At 42.8% G+C, this 18,039-nt stretch overlaps 2 protein-coding genes and 1 pseudogene across 3 annotated transcripts in view; all 3 read left to right on the top strand.

Annotated features, from left to right (window-relative positions):
* The window catches only part of LOC148094043 (disintegrin and metalloproteinase domain-containing protein 21-like), a 44,016-nt gene extending 26,106 nt beyond the window's left edge, over nt 1-17,910 (top strand). The window contains exons 2-3 of one of the 2 annotated variants that reach the window (XR_015714008.1): nt 14,603-17,067; nt 17,159-17,910. Coding sequence is in view for 1 of the 2 variants with exons in the window: in XM_087813977.1 (XP_087670103.1) it covers nt 14,754-16,916 (2,163 nt within the window). In the remaining variant the exon portion in view is untranslated. Of the gene's footprint in view, nt 1-14,602 lie in introns of both variants that reach the window. The other variant, XM_087813977.1, reaches the window with a different exon arrangement.
* LOC148094044 (disintegrin and metalloproteinase domain-containing protein 20-like) lies at nt 4,714-5,898 on the top strand. Its single transcript, XM_087828825.1, has one exon. It carries the CDS (start codon nt 4,714-4,716, stop codon nt 5,896-5,898), a length of 1,185 nt encoding a protein of 394 aa, XP_087684951.1.
* On the top strand, nt 8,543-9,357 carry LOC107536247 (survival of motor neuron-related-splicing factor 30 pseudogene; annotated as a pseudogene).
* Nucleotides 17,911-18,039: the final 129 nt, after the last annotated feature.

The following is an 18,039-nucleotide window of genomic DNA, read 5'->3' as shown; positions in this document are numbered from 1 at the left end:
CTTTTTTTACCCCCAAGAAAGCCTCTAAGAAAAGCCAGCCCAATTTAAGCACTTACAGGCCAACTCTTATCATTTTTCTTCCTCTTCGGTTGTGCTAAAGCTGGGGTATTCCAAGTATGATGAGTTCAGCATCCCTCCTTATTGTAAAGCTTTCACATAAGGAAGGGGCCACTGATGACTGATCCATCATTTCCTAAGGCCTAGGGTTATTGTGTCATAGTATCTCACATTCAAAATCACGGGAATTGACTCATCACAGCCTGTCCATAAATTACAGAATGGCACCGACTGTCTGACACATAGGGTGTTTCCGAAAAAGTGTATATACATTCTTGAATAATTATAAAGGCCGTGTTTTATTAAAATACATTTAATATTCCAAATTGAGCTATGGGCTGTTAAAGTGTGTATACGTTTTGGGGGGACACCATGTATATATGAAGACAAAATTTTAGGTAAGAGGAAACAGGAAGCGGTCACTTCAGAAACAGTGCACTAGAACAGAGTCTGACAAGTGGTGTGTTGTGTTTGTGCTATTTAGATGCCTCAGGCCAAAGTTTACATCTCTTTCTGAAAATATAGGATGCAGATGAGGCCAGCCACCAAATGGTGGAGGAAGGATGCAGCAGTGGAGAATCGGTAGGATCGCCAGTCTGTGACACTGTAACTTGTCCATCTTTTATAGAGCTCTCATGGCCAGCACTTTGTGTCCGGTTGGCTTCTCTGGTCGAGTGATCTGGACCTTCATCTATGATGGGTCTGAGCCCCTGCTTCCTTACTCTTATCAAATATGGGCGCTCCATCAGCAACTGTCATCAGTATCTCCTAAAATCGAGGTTGGATGACCATTTCCTAAGAGGGTTGTTTCTTGCTGATCCATGGGCAATTGTTGAAACTAGACTGTCTTCCTGGGGGGTGGGGGTAGGGGGTGGGTAGCAATTCGGTTTCTGTTTCAGCAGCCTGTTTACCGTAGCATGTGAATTCTGGGCCCTGTAACATTTTCCCTCTTTTTTCCTCACTTTCCCAATACTGGTTCATATTCTCACTGATCTGTTTTGCATTTGTTAAGGGCCTGTTGTTTCCCTCAGGCTGTTTTATTTGTACTACAGTAAGTTTGATTGTGTGTGTGTGTGTGTGTGTGTGTGTTTTCTTTGGTTATCATGCTCTCTCCAAAAGTGTGAAGTAAGATTTTGACCCAAGGATGGGTGTAGCATGCAAGTCTAAAATGTTTCTAAAAAGCATTGACAATTCAGGTTATATGCCATAACTTCTAAAGAGGTGGCTGTATCATGTTAAGGCCTAACATGTGTATTCCTTAAAAGTGTTTTCTAATTGGTGCCAGATCCCTTACAGCCTAGTGAACACAGCTAGACTTTTCCCAGTTAACATAAGAGCAGAAATGCTCAGGGTTAGCCTTAAGTTCTGTTTAACCCTATTTGTAGGACTTTGGCATATCAAGAAAGGGTGAAGTTCCAGGACAAAGGTAAGGGGGAGCTGCAGAAGGTGAGGAAGAGGAGCAGTGGGGCTGAAAGGAAGAGAGGGATCAGGATAGGAGGGAGGTGAGAAAGGAGTGGGGCTATGAGACACACAGTTACAGAGGTAGACCGGAGGACAACTTCTTTGGGAGGGGAAGAAGGCTAAAGTTGTTTAAAAGGAAGCCTCAAAGTCTTAGAATTTGTTCAAAATCTTTCTTGCTTTCTTTCTTGCCTCCTTTGGACCAACCGAAGTAAGCGGCCCGTGGTGTGATCGCTGTTGTAATACCCTCTCTTCTAAGGTGGCATGCTACACAGGTGTGACCTGCCCAAGAAACCAAAGGGCCCCTGCAGTTCAAGACTGTACTTCCTAAAATCATGCCACTTTCAGAAGAAAGTAATAGAGTCAGGAACTTTGTGGCACACCACAGATCTAGCACAAATCTAGCACAGGGCTTGGGCGGATTACGGGTTTCCCCTAGTTAAAGAAGACTGACATAGAAGGAGGGACTTGCCCGACCTTACAGTAAGCCTGATTCTCTGCTCATCCAAAGGACTCCAAAAAGCAGGCAAATACTGACATGAGTCTGGCAGAGGGTTGACCTGCAGAAGAATGGCAGCCTGCAATCTCCATGCTATAAAAAAGAACAGAGACCAGGAGGAGGACTTGCAGCCCCACCCAAGGAAGTTAGGGTTCTTTGATAGGTGCTGTTCTTGACCCAGCCACCCAGTGTTTGGGGTTTGCCCAACCTTTCTCATGTAATGGCACCAAGTTATTTTAAAAAACACAGATGTACACGCCTCAGATACAGGTTAAAGGCTTCATTCGGTTGAAGCCTATCAGGGAATGCCTGAAGACCAGGCGGAAACCAAGGTCAGGGTTTTTCTAAGATGGAAAGAATTTGAATAACCCTCACTTGTTTTAACTTCAGTGGCATTTTCCACCTTTTGCAAAACTTGTGGATGGGGGTGGTATCTCTTTTCCTGCCCCTTGTTTGGAGTCCCAGTAACCAACAGAACAGTATTTCTGACAGCTGTTTCTGTAAGCCTTGCGGCACTTTTAGGTGGTCATGGGGTGTAGGAGGTATAAAGCCAAAGAAAGAAAACAGGGCAGAGTAGAAGGAAGGTAAGGGAAATGAGAGGACTCTCTGTATTATTTGTTGAAAATCTTTTGCTCCTTTATCCTTGAGGAGTCTGAGACCTTCTGGGTCAAGTTGGCTACACAGGTCCGTTCGGAGTTACCATTGCCGAAGGGAGTTCCACGTGGCTCCCAAGTGAGTCACCTGGATTCCACATATAATCCTCCATGGCTGTACCGAGGTTCAGCAGCAGCCGTTCCCTCCCCTGCTACTCAGAATCAGTTAGTACTCTTTCCAAAATGGTAACTCCCCTTCTCACCAGCTGGACACAAGATGTGCGAGGTGCCCTGATGGCACCTGTAGCTTGCAATTCTGTGGGACTCGTGCCATATCCCTGGCAAAAGCACATCCCCTGTGGGCCAAGACCTGTAGCCCTGGAGACTACACAGGTGCAGGGAGGGCAGCGGAACAGCCGCCAGTGGGTCAGTAAGAGGAATGGAAACTGGGCCACCCAGCTCCTACTCCTTGGTTCCTGGTCCCATGTGTTCTGCGTAACGGATGTACAGCACCACATAGCGGTCTCTGATTTAACACAGACACTGCACGCCGAAGGAGGGCGCTCTGTCCGTCCAGAGTAGTGTTTCAGGGCTGGCATTTTGGCCATGTCTTCAGTAGGCTCTCTCACACACTACGAGGGGAGCTGCTACTAAAAATTTGATAAGCGATGCAGACTGTGTATTCCCTTGGGTGGGCCCGTTCCTGTACCTCATTCTCTCAAGGGTGAGTTCTCTGTTTTCACGCTCAGTCGTGTGGGATTCCGTTTTTAAAGATCACACATCTCACCAGGAAATCCACTTATTCTTCCCCTGGGTGTTTTCCAAGAGACCAAGGGACCTTTCAGCACAGGCTCCCTGGATCACTGAGCACAGCGTCCCCTAATGAATGCGCCATTGTTATGTAATAGCTGCCCCCTCCCTGCTCCACCTCTCTGGGGGTGCCAGACCTCCAGTCTCTGCTCTCCTCCTGACTACACAGCTGGGAAAGGTGCTGTTGCAGGTTAGTCTTGCCTGCCTCCCACTTGCCTGTAGTTTCTTTGGTCACAGGCTGCCTCACTCATGGGGCCTGCCTGGGCCCAGGCCCACCTGACAGGTGATCTCTGGCTGCCTCTACTCTGGCTGCTCCTGTCCCAGGTCTGCTGCTCCCATGCCCTGCCAGGATGGCGCTTCACTTCCTCTGAAATTGTGATCCCCAGGAAGGTGTCCCACAGGGTGGGTGGAGCTGGGGTGCAAGACCAGCTCTCCTACAGGATTCACTTCAGGGGCCGTAGGCTTGTGGTTCACATGAAGGTCAAGAAGAACTTGCTGCCCAGACAGTTTCCTGTTATCACCGATAACGACCAAGGTGCCATGCAGGAGGACTACCCCTTTGTCCCTCGAGACTGCTACTACTACAGCTACCTGGAAGGAGTTCCCGGGTCCATGGGCACGCTGGACACCTGCCGTGGGGGTCTGCGTGGCATGCTGCAGGTGGATGACTTCACTTATGAAATCAAACCACTGGAGGATTCTTCCAAGTTTGAGCATGTGGTTTCTCTGCTTGTGTCAGAAGAACAGTCAGCAGAGAATGAAAGGTGTAGGATTGAAGAAGAAGATGGTGATCTAGCATATGAAGAGGCAATGGTTGCTGAAAACCCTAGAGCTGTGCCCGTGTATTTGTGGTGGACCCATAAGCAAGACGCGAAAATTCACTATACAGTTACTAGCTCATTATACTCGATGTCCCGTAATATGACACGGGTAATAGAGAACGTGGTGATGATAAACAACATAATGCATACCATTTATTTTCAACATCAACTAGTCATCCACATACACATTATGTGCTTATGGAAACGTTCGGATCCTACGGATGTAACCCGTCGTGAGAATGCTTATAGGCTTATACAACAGTTTGGTTTGTGGAACTTTTGGAGGATTTTTCATGAAATTCCTCATGATACTTCATTGCTTCTTACAGGACATAAATTGTTTGGAGGTATATATCTTAGCCACCATGATGGAGTATGCAACCCCAACTGGGGGGTAATGGGTGTATTTGTAGAAAATCATCATATATTTTTAGCTGCCTCTATTTCAGCACATGCACTTGGTCATGGTTTGGGCATGGGACATGATGGAACTTGTTGTAGATGTTTTCGAAGGACCTTCTGTGTCATGGCTCCTAAGGCAGGTCTTTTTGATATGTTTAGCAACTGTTCCTATGAACGATTCCAGTTTCGTCTGTCTATCTTTCCCTACTGTCTGATTGATAAAAATGTACCATATGGTAATTTTCCTTATATAGCTCCTCATTGTGGTGACCAGATCATAAATGAGAAGGAAGAATGTGACTGTGGCACCTTTAGAGACTGTGCTAAAGATAAATGTTGCGAGACCAATTGTGCCCTCTCCCTTGGCAGTCAATGCAGTGGAGGAGGTTGCTGTTTGAATTGTAAACCTGCTAAACCTGGATGGATTTGTAGGGAGAGGTTTGGCATTTGTGATCTGGCAGAATACTGTGACGGGAAAACGGCTCTTTGTCCAGAAAATGTTTATATCCAGGATGGAACGCCGTGTTCAGGATTAGCCGTTTGTGTGAGCGGAAACTGTAGTGACCGTGATATGCAGCGTCAGGCCCTTTTTGGCTACGAAGTAAGAGATGGTTCACCAGCGTGCTATAAGCAATTGAATGCAGTAGGTGACCGATTTGGAAACTGTGGGTTGGTGAACGTCCTTTATGGAAAAAGGACTCACAAATGTGAACCAGATGATGTTTTTTGCGGAATGTTGCACTGTCGTTATGTCCCAGAAGTACCTGGTGGAGGTGATCATATTACATTTCGTCGCCTAATAGTAAAAGATGTTCAACAAGAAGTATGCTTTGGATTTGATCTACACCTTGGCTCAGAAGAACCAGCTCTCGGACTTGTAATGGATGGTGCAACATGTGGGCCAGGAAAATTTTGTGTGAAACAGAAGTGTACTTTTCATGCAGACATGGGTTATGATTGTGATGTCAAGACATGCAATTTCAGAGGGGTGTGCAACAATAAGAAACATTGTCACTGTCAACGAGGGTGGAATCCACCAGGATGTAACCAAACAGGACCAGGTGGTAGTGTGGACAGTGGCCCTGCACCTGACAGAGAACCAGGTGTTCGCGGCAAAATAAGTGTTAATATAAACCACGCCCTAGTTGTGCTCTTTATTCGAACAGCCCTTTTACTGCTTGTATTACTTTTGGGTTGGTTTACATACTTAACTGAAGATGATGATGAAGGTGATGATAAAAGAAGGGGTAAAAACTAAACTGGGAAAGAAACAGAATCCCCTGAACTTTACTAAATGCTAACTGGAACCTACACAATGGAGAAAAATCACATTGGCACTTACTGGGAGAATCGATCAAGAATCACTCTAAGAATGGCATCATCCTACAGCTATTCATCCCAAGGTTGTCATCTTGAAATAAAGTGACTTGGAAACTGAAAAACATTCTGTGTGTTTCAGTTCACTTAACATATCATGTGTGGCCATATTGTTAAAATTCCTGTAGATGTCAGTAGGACCTCTTAGATTCGCTAGCCAGAGGGCCTGCACTTACTTAAGATGTTGGCTCTTATGTCTTGGAGATGCTCCTGTAGGAGATCTTGTGGGCAGTGGTGTGCCCTTTGTTATAACAGTTTTGCCCAATTGGTTATGTGCTAGATTTTTGTTATTTGTTCATTTTATTGGTAGTGTCAAATAAGCATAAAGAGAACCCCTCAGCACACAGAGTAGGAAGATCAAAAACTTCTGTGTCATAGGCCCGTGATGTCAACAGTAGTGCTAGCACCTGCTCTTTATGTGATCTTGCCTGAAGTCTTTGAAGTTTACATTTTCAAGGTCCACAATTACATTCAGAGAAGAAATAGATTTTTCTAAGGTTGTGTGATGATCAAAAAAGCCTGTAAGCCCAGCTGGTGTGTCTCAGTGGTTGACCCATGAACCGGGAGGTCACAGTTTGATTCTCGGTCAGGGCACATGCCCGGGTTGCATGCTCGATCCCCAGTGGGGGGCATGCGGGAGGCGGCCAATCAGTGACTCTCTCTCCTCATCGATGTTTGCCCCTCTCTCTCCCCCTTCATCTCTCTGAAATCACTAAAAACATTGCTTTTCTGTTTTTCTTTTTTTACCCCCAAGAAAGCCTCTAAGAAAAGCCAGCCCAATTTAAGCACTTACAGGCCAACTCTTATCATTTTTCTTCCTCTTCGGTTGTGCTAAAGCTGGGGTATTCCAAGTATGATGAGTTCAGCATCCCTCCTTATTGTAAAGCTTTCACATAAGGAAGGGGCCACTGATGACTGATCCATCATTTCCTAAGGCCTAGGGTTATTGTGTCATAGTATCTCACATTCAAAATCACGGGAATTGACTCATCACAGCCTGTCCATAAATTACAGAATGGCACCGACTGTCTGACACATAGGGTGTTTCCGAAAAAGTGTATATACATTCTTGAATAATTATAAAGGCCGTGTTTTATTAAAATACATTTAATATTCCAAATTGAGCTATGGGCTGTTAAAGTGTGTATACGTTTTCGGGGGACACCATGTATATATGAAGACAAAATTTTAGGTAAGAGGAAACAGGAAGCGGTCACTTCAGAAACAGTGCACTAGAACAGAGTCTGACAAGTGGTGTGTTGTGTTTGTGCTATTTAGATGCCTCAGGCCAAAGTTTACATCTCTTTCTGAAAATATAGGATGCAGATGAGGCCAGCCACCAAATGGTGGAGGAAGGATGCAGCAGTGGAGAGTCGGTAGGATCGCCAGTCTGTGACACTGTAACTTGTCCATCTTTTATAGAGCTCTCATGGCCAGCACTTTGTGTCCGGTTGGCTTCTCTGGTCGAGTGATCTGGACCTTCATCTATGATGGGTCTGAGCCCCTGCTTCCTTACTCTTATCAAATATGGGCGCTCCATCAGCAACTGTCATCAGTATCTCCTAAAATCGAGGTTGGATGACCATTTCCTAAGAGGGTTGTTTCTTGCTGATCCATGGGCAATTGTTGAAACTAGACTGTCTTCCTGGGGGGTGCGGGTAGGGGGTGGGGGGTGGGTAGCAATTCGGTTTCTGTTTCAGCAGCCTGTTTACCAAAGCATGTGAACTCTGGGCCCTGTAACATTTTCCCTCTTTTCCCCACTTTCCCAATACTGGTTCATATCCTCACTGACCTGTTTTGCATTTGTTAAGGGCCTGTTGTTTCCCTCAGGCTGTTTAATTTGTACTACAGTAAGTTGGATTGTGTGTGTGTGTGTGTGTGTGTGTTTTCTTTGGTTATCATGCTCTCTCCAAAAGTGTGAAGTAAGATTTTGACCCAAGGATGGGTGTGGCCTGCAAGTCTAAAATGTTTCTAAATAGCATTGACAATTCAGGTTATATACCATGACTTCTAAAGAGGTGACTGTGTCATGTTAAGGCCTAACATGTGTATTCCTTAAAAGTGGTTTCTAATTGGTGCCAGATATTCAAGACAGATCCCTTACAGCCTAGTCAACACAGCTGGACTTTTCCTAATTATAACATAAGAGCAGAAATGCTCAGGGTTAGCCTTAAATTTCATTTAACCCTATTTCTAGGGCTTTGGCATATGGAGAAATGGAGTTCTTACCGGGCAAAGGCAAGGGGGACAAGTGAATATAACCGTTGGGGGCAAAGTTCCAAATGTTTATCCATGGCACATGAAGCCTGGCTCTTTATGAAATTGTTTTCTGATGAGAATAGAAATTATTAGTCTTTTCTTCCTCCCAGTACCTGGCTCCCAGCTCCCCTCCCTCCCCCCTCCTTGCAGATGTTCTTTCCAGATGAGGTGCCTTGTTTTCCTTCAGGAGATTTTCTTGCTGCTGCCACCCCTGGGCTCATTTGCCCTGACCCCTTCTGGCCGCCCTGCCCCTAACCCCACACAAGATGTGAGAGGATCTAGCAAAACAGCTGGCAAGCTACAAAGCTGAACTTCAGCAAGTTGAAGTTGCACTGTCTGGAAATGGAGAGAATGAAGATTTCCTAAAATTGAAGAAAGATTTACAAGAAGTTACAGAACTAACCAAAGACCTTCTGTCAACTCAGCATTCAGAAACTCTTGCAAGTTCAGACTGTTTTGCTTCTACTCAGCCCACTCATTCTTGGAACGTAGGGGACAAGTGTATGGCAATCTGGAGTGAAGATAGACAGTGTTATGAAGCGGAGATTGAGGAGACAGATGAAGAAAACAGCACCGCTGCAATCACCTTTGCTGGCTATGGCAATGCTGAAGTGACTCACTGTTGAACCTCAAGCCTGTAGAAGAAGGAAGGAAGGCAAAGGAGGACAGTGGCAGCAAACCTATGTCCAAAAAAGAAATGATTGCCCAGCAGCATGAATATAAAAAGAAGAAAGCTTTGAAAAAACCACAGGGAATAAAAGATCTTGAGCAGGAGAGAGAGGACCAGAAAGTGAAATGGCAGCAGTTCAACAACAAGGGCCTATTCTAAAAACAAAAAAGTCCAGGTAAAGAGGAGTATTTTTGCTTCACATGAGAGTGTAACTGGCAAAGTTGGAGTAGGAACTTGTGGAATTGCTGACAAGCCTATGACACAGTATCAAGATACCTCTAAATATAATGTCAGACATTTGATGCCTTAATAATCAGAAAAGCAGTTGGATTTCATCTCTGCAGGGCTTTACATTTACCTTTTTATCCTTATATTTTTCTAAAGGTAAATTGTTAGATGAGTAAGGCAGATGCCATTGTCGTCATTGTTTGCCTTCGGTAGAATGAAGCTTGAAGAAATGGCTTTGATAACCGCTATTCATTTAACTTGCTTCATTGCTACCACCAGTTTCCTCAGTTTGTTGGGTAAAGCAACTTTTCTAGATAGATGGCTGTTTAAATACAGCAGTTAGATGAATTGTTGATCTTTGTAATATCAGGACCATACTTTTTGTGAGCCCTAACCTGGAACTTTGAGAAGCTTTGAACTTGCCACATATTCTAGCAATTCACTGGAACATCAAGGCAAAACTCCAAACTTCCAGAGATCTTTTAAATTTTTTTTCTTATCTCCCACTTAAACTTAGCTGTTGGCCATTTAAGCCTAAAAATAGGTTAATTTATAAATGACAAAGGCCATTTTGAGGTTTTCCTTCAATAACTTGTTTCCTCAGCCTGTTAGGCCATCTCTAAAATGTATCCAGCTCTTTTACTTACATTGAGTTTTAGTTTTATGTAAGAAACCATGTTTTAGGACCAGCTAACTTTTCTAATGTTTTTGGGTGTTTTTTTTGTACATTTGCTTTTTTCCTGTTGGTTTTTCACTTATGGTAGTGGTACCATTTTTTTGGATGTGAAATGTTTATATGAGAAAACAAAAAGCTGATGTATAGCCCAGTAAACAGTGTGGGTACTATTTTTGTAAAAATACAAACGAAAAAAAAACCAAGGCTAAATTAATGAGCAAGAGTACTAATGTTTCATCATTAAAAATTCGTTGTATTTCTTGTGCATTAATCCGACCGTAATGTCCGTGTATATTATGTTCATGTAGCTGAGTTTGCAATTTTTTGTTAATTAGATCAAGTTGTCAGCATTTGCTGGTGTTAAGTAAACATAGTTATCCTGACTTGAGTTTAAGCCAAATATATGCATAGAAAAGTGTCTTCCTGTTAATGGAAGATGGTGAATTTTTTCATGTGTTAATTTCAGTTTTTGTATGTTTAATTTTTATTAAATAAAGTGTTTTTAAAATCTCAAAAAAAAAAATAGAATAGAAATTGTCACATTTTTAAATTAATGGCTGCATGCCTTCCACTTGAGGCCATGCTAATTTGCTCTAGCAATGACCGCACATCTGACCCAGCAGCTACACTAAGAGATTCTACTGGCTAGAGCTTGATGTAATCTAAGGTCATTTTTCAGGATCAATACGTTTTGCGTAGGGGCCAGATTGGTGATTTGAATGGGATCTGATAGAGGCAACCACTGCTACATCTTCTAGTCTTTAATGATGGCACTTAGGTCCACCTTCCCTCACAGAACACAATATTGTCCTTGATTTACTACACTGGCCAGGGGTAGAGGGCCATTTAAGAACTTCTACCTGTGGTAAGATGACACCAAAGACCCTATGAGGACGTTATTCTAACTGCTGCAGATGTCAATCCCAATGATCTACCTAGGGTGTCCCAAAGACCACTGAACCACCGCAATCTCTACGTCAGCTAGGACTCCACTTACTGACTGATGTCCAAAGGCTGCCACTGTAACAGTGTCCATGATGATTTTTTGGAGCTCTGGGTATCCATGTCAGTGCAGACACTATACCCAATAATCCTCTCAACTCTAAATATTTACCTCTGGCATACAGACTCCCACGAAAATGGCTGTAGGTTTCTTGAGGGAAGAACAAACATAATGGTTACATTATATGTTTGTTATAATGTTGATATGTCCTTCCTCTTAGGAACCCACTGATCTCCTTAGTCAATAGATTCTGTATCTGAAAATTGACTTTGTTCCAGGAACTGAACTGAAATCATGATTTTATATCCCTTTAAAAGAGAATCTACCCAGAGTTAGAGTTAATATTTTATTGAATTAGTTTTTACTCTATGCAGTATTTATATAGCTGAAATCTTATAGATGATATATTTTGGCAAATATTATACCATAAATTCTCTCATAAACCATTGTGAGCATATTTTTCTTAAAAACATTATAATGGGACATGCAATTTAAAAAACATGTGTATAAAACAAAATAGCAAGGTTTTAAATTGTATAATTAAAAATATATTGAATATGGTAATTTAAAAGGGTATTAACCAAGTTTGACTCTGTACAAGTTGATAGCCAGAATATTATGTTGGATAATGGGAAGTTTAATTTTTGTTTTGTTCTCCTTGAGCATGGGTGGGGTAAGGTGTTGTGGATAGGGTGACTAACCATCCCAGTTTACCTACGACTGAAGGGGTTGCTGGGATATGGGACTTGCAGTTTAAAAGCCAGGAACCAAGACAGCCCAGGGCAAACCAGAATGAATTGCTTACCCTAACTGTCAGTTAAAAACTGGTAAATAGGGAAGAGTTGAAAGTAGGGAAAATTGACAGGCTCAGTCCTCAAATACGTAGATGTGATCTTGGAACAGAAGATGAGGGGCTACTACCTGAATCCGGGGGAGGATCACTCGTCTCCTGAGACTGGACTATGGAGTGGGGTAAAGGAAAAGTAGAAATGGGCTTGGATGCAGATGGGTTTGTACTGGTGAAAACCCTAGAAGCCATTTTGTCTTTGAATTTGGCATCACTATAGATATATATTTTTACTATATTCCAGAGTAAGAAATCCATTTTATATTGTGCCCCAGTAGCCACATACACAAACACCCCCCAAATTTTGGCACCATATGCATAAGAGTTGCTAAGGAATTTCTCGGAATGTCCTCTGATATTTTTATTCAATTTCCTTAAAGAAAAAAACTGCAGCTTATGACCCATTAAACTGATTTCATGACTTGCTAATGAGTCAACATTAATGACAGACAATGGGAAAACAGTGCATTTGAGCATGATAGAATAAGAGGAGATATGGGTAGGTAGTAGTCTTGAGGAATTGGAAATAGCTGTGAGGAAGGGAAGAGCTGATAAAACATATGGAGGAGGGCTGTTGTCTATTTTGAGATCCCAATAATGTTAGAGCATATGGAATTTTAAAAATGATTTTACTGAAGCGAGAGAGATAGAAACATCAATGAGAGAGAAACATGGATTGGCTGCCTCCTGCATGCCCGCTACTGGAGATCAAGCCCACAACCCCGACATGTGCCCTGACCAGGAGTCAAACCAGTGACCTCCCAGTGCATGGGATGACACTCAACCAACCGAGCCGCACCGGCTGGGCAAGCATATGGATTTTTAATGGCACCACTTTACATTATTGATGGTAGAATGATGTTCCTTTAGGAGTTTGGGTCTCTGGGGTCCTAGAAATAATATAACAAGGGCAAAGAGTATGGTGCAAAGATTCTTTGAAGCATTTTCCTATTATTGCCTGCTCTGAGCTCTAAGAAAAATATTATGACATGGTTTATCATATCTTATCAGCCGTCTTCACACTGTATTTTTATTAGCCCTTCCGACATTCCATCCACAACTGCCACTCCATGATAAGTAACAAACATATCAAGAGAGATAAAGAGAGTATCACCCAATTTAGAGATCTTTGCCCTTGGAAATTTTTATATAGTTGAATTTATCTATGAACTTTGTTTTTCTCTTGTGAGCTACTTGCACCTGGAATAAAGTGCCTATCCATTAGCAATGGAATGTGCTCATATGGATCCAAGCTCTCTAGGTAGGTTAATGCTAAGGATATTGTTCAGAATGAAACTAGTCCTCCCCGTCTACTAGCATCCACATAGCAAGTCTAGAATAAATTATAAACTTGAATACTATATGTTAGAAAGAAAAGATGAAATCTACTTGGTTAACTATTTAACTGTGATTGAAAGGCAACCAGAAGGTATGGACTACTGGCACTATATGTAAATTAGGAACTCAGAATATTAAGGATGTGTAAATGTAATGTCCAGGAGAATGAATGGAGAAAAGAGCAACGTGGCGTAGGAGAGTTTGAAGTAACCAGCTGAGTTCTTGTCTCTATCCCTTAGGGTGAGGAGCCAGCACAAATCTTTCTAGTTCTGACTATGCATTCCGTTCTTAAGATTTTCACAAACAAATTGTTTTGAGATTCTCCCCCGCAGTGCTATATGGGAATTTTGACACAGAAATGGAAATATAGTATATGACAGAATTAAACCAGTTTTGTTTCTTTTGAAAATTAGAGTTTACTGTAGAGCTTTAGGGAGTTAAAGGTTTTGGCATAAAGTGGTTGAAGTGATAGAGCCGGTCACCTAGGTTCAAACGGAATGGAACTGAAGACAGGGACATGAGATTGAGAGAAATGGGAGATAATGAAAGACAAAAGCATGTGGGTTTTCTTTTGAATCTGAGGAATAGGTATAGCAGGAGTAAGGGAGAGCTGGAATGATTAAAATTATTGGTAAGTTGCTTAGGATGTAAGAAATGGTTTGGTTTTGCTTCGTTTGGTGACAAGGTATAGATTATGACTGTGGGTGGGTAAACTGAAGTACACTGAAACTGAATTAGAGAGGTTAAAAAATGTTGAAAAATCCTTCTGGTTTTTAGATGCGTTGTCTATATACTTGCTATCGTTGTTCATGATGAAGGTGGGATTTTGGGTGGCGAATAATTCACGTATCAGACTTTGAAGTTTGTACAAGAATAATAGGGAATGATTAATGGAAAAGTGAGAAAGGAAGGTTAAAAATTAGTGCAGTCAAATGTAGCAGGATGAATGGTTTGGAGATGACTTTGTGGGCTGTCTAGAATAGGAACCCAGGCTCTAGACCATGAGGTACATAGGGCTTCTGAGAATTGGATTTCTCTAGAGTGAGCTTTAGGGAAAGCAGTAAATTCTGCTGAAGCTCAAATTTAGTAAGGTAAGTAAATATGGGGAGCTCTATGAAGAAGTTTAGGATTCAGTTTGGCTCTCTTTCTCTCTCTCTCTCTCCCTCTTCCTTTGTCATCAAGAAAAGACAGCAGAAGTCAGAGGGGAAGCTGTACAGATGGATGATGTAGAGGGATTTGAATCAGGGTAAAGGAGTATTGATAGGAGTGAATTCAGAGTCCAGGAGATTGGTAGTAGTGGGTCAGGCATCTTCATTTCCATATCTCCTATGCAAGTCTAATCAGATTAAATGAAAACCCAGGTACCTGTCACCTAACTGCAACAGTTATCAACATATGGCCCATACTGTCTTATCTATAACCCTAACTTCCCACCCCCATTTATTGAAAGCAAATCCAGAGCATTTTCATGATTCATTAATCCTTTTTCATGACTTGATTCTTTCTCTCTCCCACTTTCCTTACCCAATCCCACCACCTTCCCCACCCTTCTTTTTATTTTCAGTTTCAGCACTGCAGCCCTGATGGCCAACTCTGCCAGGATTCAGATCCTTAAAGGTCAGCTCTATACAATGACCAGCTCAGAGGAAGGAGCCAGACCAACAGTGTCTCACACTTTTTTTCTGGACAGATGACTCCATAATGACAGCTCCATAATGGAGGCTGGTGAGGCCAGGGTGTCCATGAGAGTAGTTCTCCTGCTGCTGTGGCTTCGAGTGTCTCTATCCCCTTCTGGCCTCTCCCAGGCTAGGCTCTCCCAATGCCTCAGCTCCCCAGAAGTGGTGGTCCCCCTGAAGGTGCCCAGCAGGGGCAGAGATGCTAAGGCTCCGGGCTGGCTCTCCTACAGCCTTCAGTTTGGGGGCCAAAGACACATTGTCAACATGAGGGTCAAGAAGCTCTTGGCTTCCAGACACCTACCAGTGTTCACCTACACGGACCAGCATGTCCTCCAGGAGGATCAGCCTTTTGTTCCTGATGACTGCTACTATCATGGTTATGTGCAGGGTGTCCCCGAGTCCCTGGTTGCCCTCAGTACCTGTTCTGGAGGCTTTCGAGGAATGCTACAGATAAATGACCTTGCTTATGAAATCGAGCCAATAAGGCACTCTGCTACATTTGAACACCTGGTGTATAAGATAAACACTAATGAGACACACTTCCCACCTATTCGATGTGGCTTAACAAAGAAGAATATAGCACACCAACAACTGGGATTTGAAGAGGCTGAGAAAACAACTCTGAAACAAAATTCTGATAACTGGTGGACCCACTCATGGTTTCTGGAGCTGGCTGTGGTGGTAGATCGAAATTTCTTTATTTATTCCCAAGGTAACTTCTCAAAGGTGCAGGAGGATATATTTCTTGTTATCAACATAGTGGACTCCATTTATCAGCAGTTGGGTACTTATGTGATTTTGGCTGGGATTGAGATTTGGAATCATGAAAATGTTTTCCCAATGACAAGCATAGAACAAGTTCTGGAGGATTTTGCTCAGTGGAAACAAATCAGTCTTTTGCGGCTACAGTATGATGCTGCACATATTTTCATTAAAAATTCACTTATACGTACACTTGGTATAGCCTATGTTGCAGGAATATGTCGTCCTCCTATTGACTGTGGAGTTAATAATTTCCAAGGAGACCCCTGGTCTCTTTTTGCCCTCACCGTGGCCCATGAGTTAGGCCATACTTTGGGCATGCAGCATGATGAAGAATTCTGTTTGTGTGGGCAAAGTGGTTGCATCATGAATGCTATCAGAGTGCCAGCAGAGAGATTCACCAACTGTAGTTATGCAGATTTTATGAAGACCACTTTAAACCAGGGATCATGTCTGCACAATCCTCCAAGTCCAGGGGAAGTCCTTATGCTGAAGCGCTGTGGGAATGATGTAGTTGAAGGAGAAGAGGAATGTGACTGTGGATCTACAAAGCAGTGTGAACATCACCCCTGTTGTCTGCTGAACTGCACTCTGAGGCCTGGTGCTGCTTGTGCTTTTGGGCTGTGTTGCAAAGACTGCAAGTTCATGCCATCAGGGACTTTGTGCAGACAACAGATGGGTGAATGTGACCTTCCAGAGTGGTGCAATGGGACATTCCATCAGTGCCCAGAAGATGTATATGTGCAGGATGGGATTCCCTGTAGTGACGGTGCCTACTGCTATCAGAAGAGATGTAGTGGCCATGACAAACAGTGCAGGGAGATTTTTGGTGAAGGCGCAAAGAGTGCGTCTCAGAATTGCTATAAAGAAATCAACTCCCAGGGAAACCGTTTTGGCCACTGTGGTCTAACTGGCACAGCATACCTCAAATGTAATACCGCAGACATCCTCTGTGGGAGAGTTCAGTGTGAGAATGTGGGAGACATTCCCCACCTAAGAGATCACTCTACTTTGCAGCACACTCACATCAATGATGCCACCTGCTGGGGTATCAGTTATCATTTAGGGATGGACACACCTGACATGGGTGAAGTGAAAGATGGCACCGTGTGTGGTTCAAGAAAGATATGCATACACAAGAAGTGTGTCAGTCTCCCTCTCCTGTCACAAGTCTGCCTGCCTGAGACCTGCAACATGAAGGGAATCTGCAATAATAAACATCACTGCCACTGTGGCTATGGGTGGTCCCCGCCCTACTGCCTGTTCAGAGGCTATGGAGGTAGTGTTGACAGTGGCCCAGCATCTGCCAGAAAAGGAGTTTTCTTTCCACTAGTTATGATTCTTAGTGTGTCTCTTTTACTTCTACTGTTGACTACTGTATTTATGTATATTCAAAAACATTTTGGTCCCAAGGAGACGAAGGCTCATCCTTCAGATTAAGAAAATGCCTCTAATTTAATATCTTATGCATTATAAAGATTTAGTTTCTTGGAGTAGAAATGTTACATGCCTGAAGCACATTTCTAAGTTTACAGAAAAATGAAGAGACCTTCCTTTCAGTCAATATCAGAAACATTGCCATCAAGGAAAGGTAATTTCCAACATCTTCCTAACTACTGTTCATTGTGTAAGCACCAAGTAAAGCTCGTTTCCCTCTGAGTTGGTGCTCTTTGTGTTTCTAGAGTACACATATGACTCACAGGAAAGCCAGGAGACCGACATCTGAAGACCCATGGGTGAGTCTTGCCTCTCCATTTATTCCCAAAGTAATTTCTCAAAGGTACAGAGGATACATTTCTTGTCAGCATAGTGGATACCATTTTTCAGCAGTTAGGTACTTATGTGATTTTGATTGGGATTGGAATTTGGAATCGTGGAAATGTTTTCCCAGTGATAAGCACAGAACAAGTCAAGGCTGTAAGTTCATGCCATCAACAGAATTCTGTGGAAATCAGGTCAATGAATGTGACCTTCCAGAGAGGTGCAATGGGACATCATCCTCTCAGTGCCCAGAAGATGGATACGCACAGGACTGGATTCCCTGTAGTGGCAGTGCCTATTACTATCAAAAGAGATGTAATAAAGTTGGGAAAATTACTTAAAATTTCTAATATTCTGCTTCAGAATCTGAAAATGATGATGATAGTATCGCTTGTTCCACCCAAAGTCTTGGGTTTATTTGGTAACCAAAAGAAAGAAATTTTTGTTAAATTGTAAACAAATTGTTGTTTAATAAAAATTCCTGGCGCTGTACCCTCTCTGTTTTCTAGCCAAGTTTGTCTGCTCTTACTCTATGAGGGCAGGGTTGTTTTTATCTGTTTTGCACACTGTTTTATCCCAAAACATACAACAGTGCATAATACGCAATAAGGAACAATATAATTAATTGCATGAAATTAATTAGGAAAAGTAAAAATAAACTGTCCTTTTTTTAAAAAAAACCCATATTTTTATTGATTTCAGAGAGAGGAAGGGGGGGGAGAGAGAGAGAGAACCATCAATGATGAGAGAGTCACTGATCAGCTGCCTCCTGCACGCCCCCGACTGGGGATCGAGCCCGAAA

The sequence above is a fragment of the Miniopterus natalensis genome, chromosome 1, assembly GCF_054644295.1.
Source record: "Miniopterus natalensis isolate mMinNat1 chromosome 1, mMinNat1.hap1, whole genome shotgun sequence".
In the NCBI taxonomy this organism is placed as follows: Eukaryota; Metazoa; Chordata; class Mammalia; order Chiroptera; family Miniopteridae; genus Miniopterus; species Miniopterus natalensis.
This window is presented reverse-complemented; position numbering and strand designations above follow the sequence as displayed.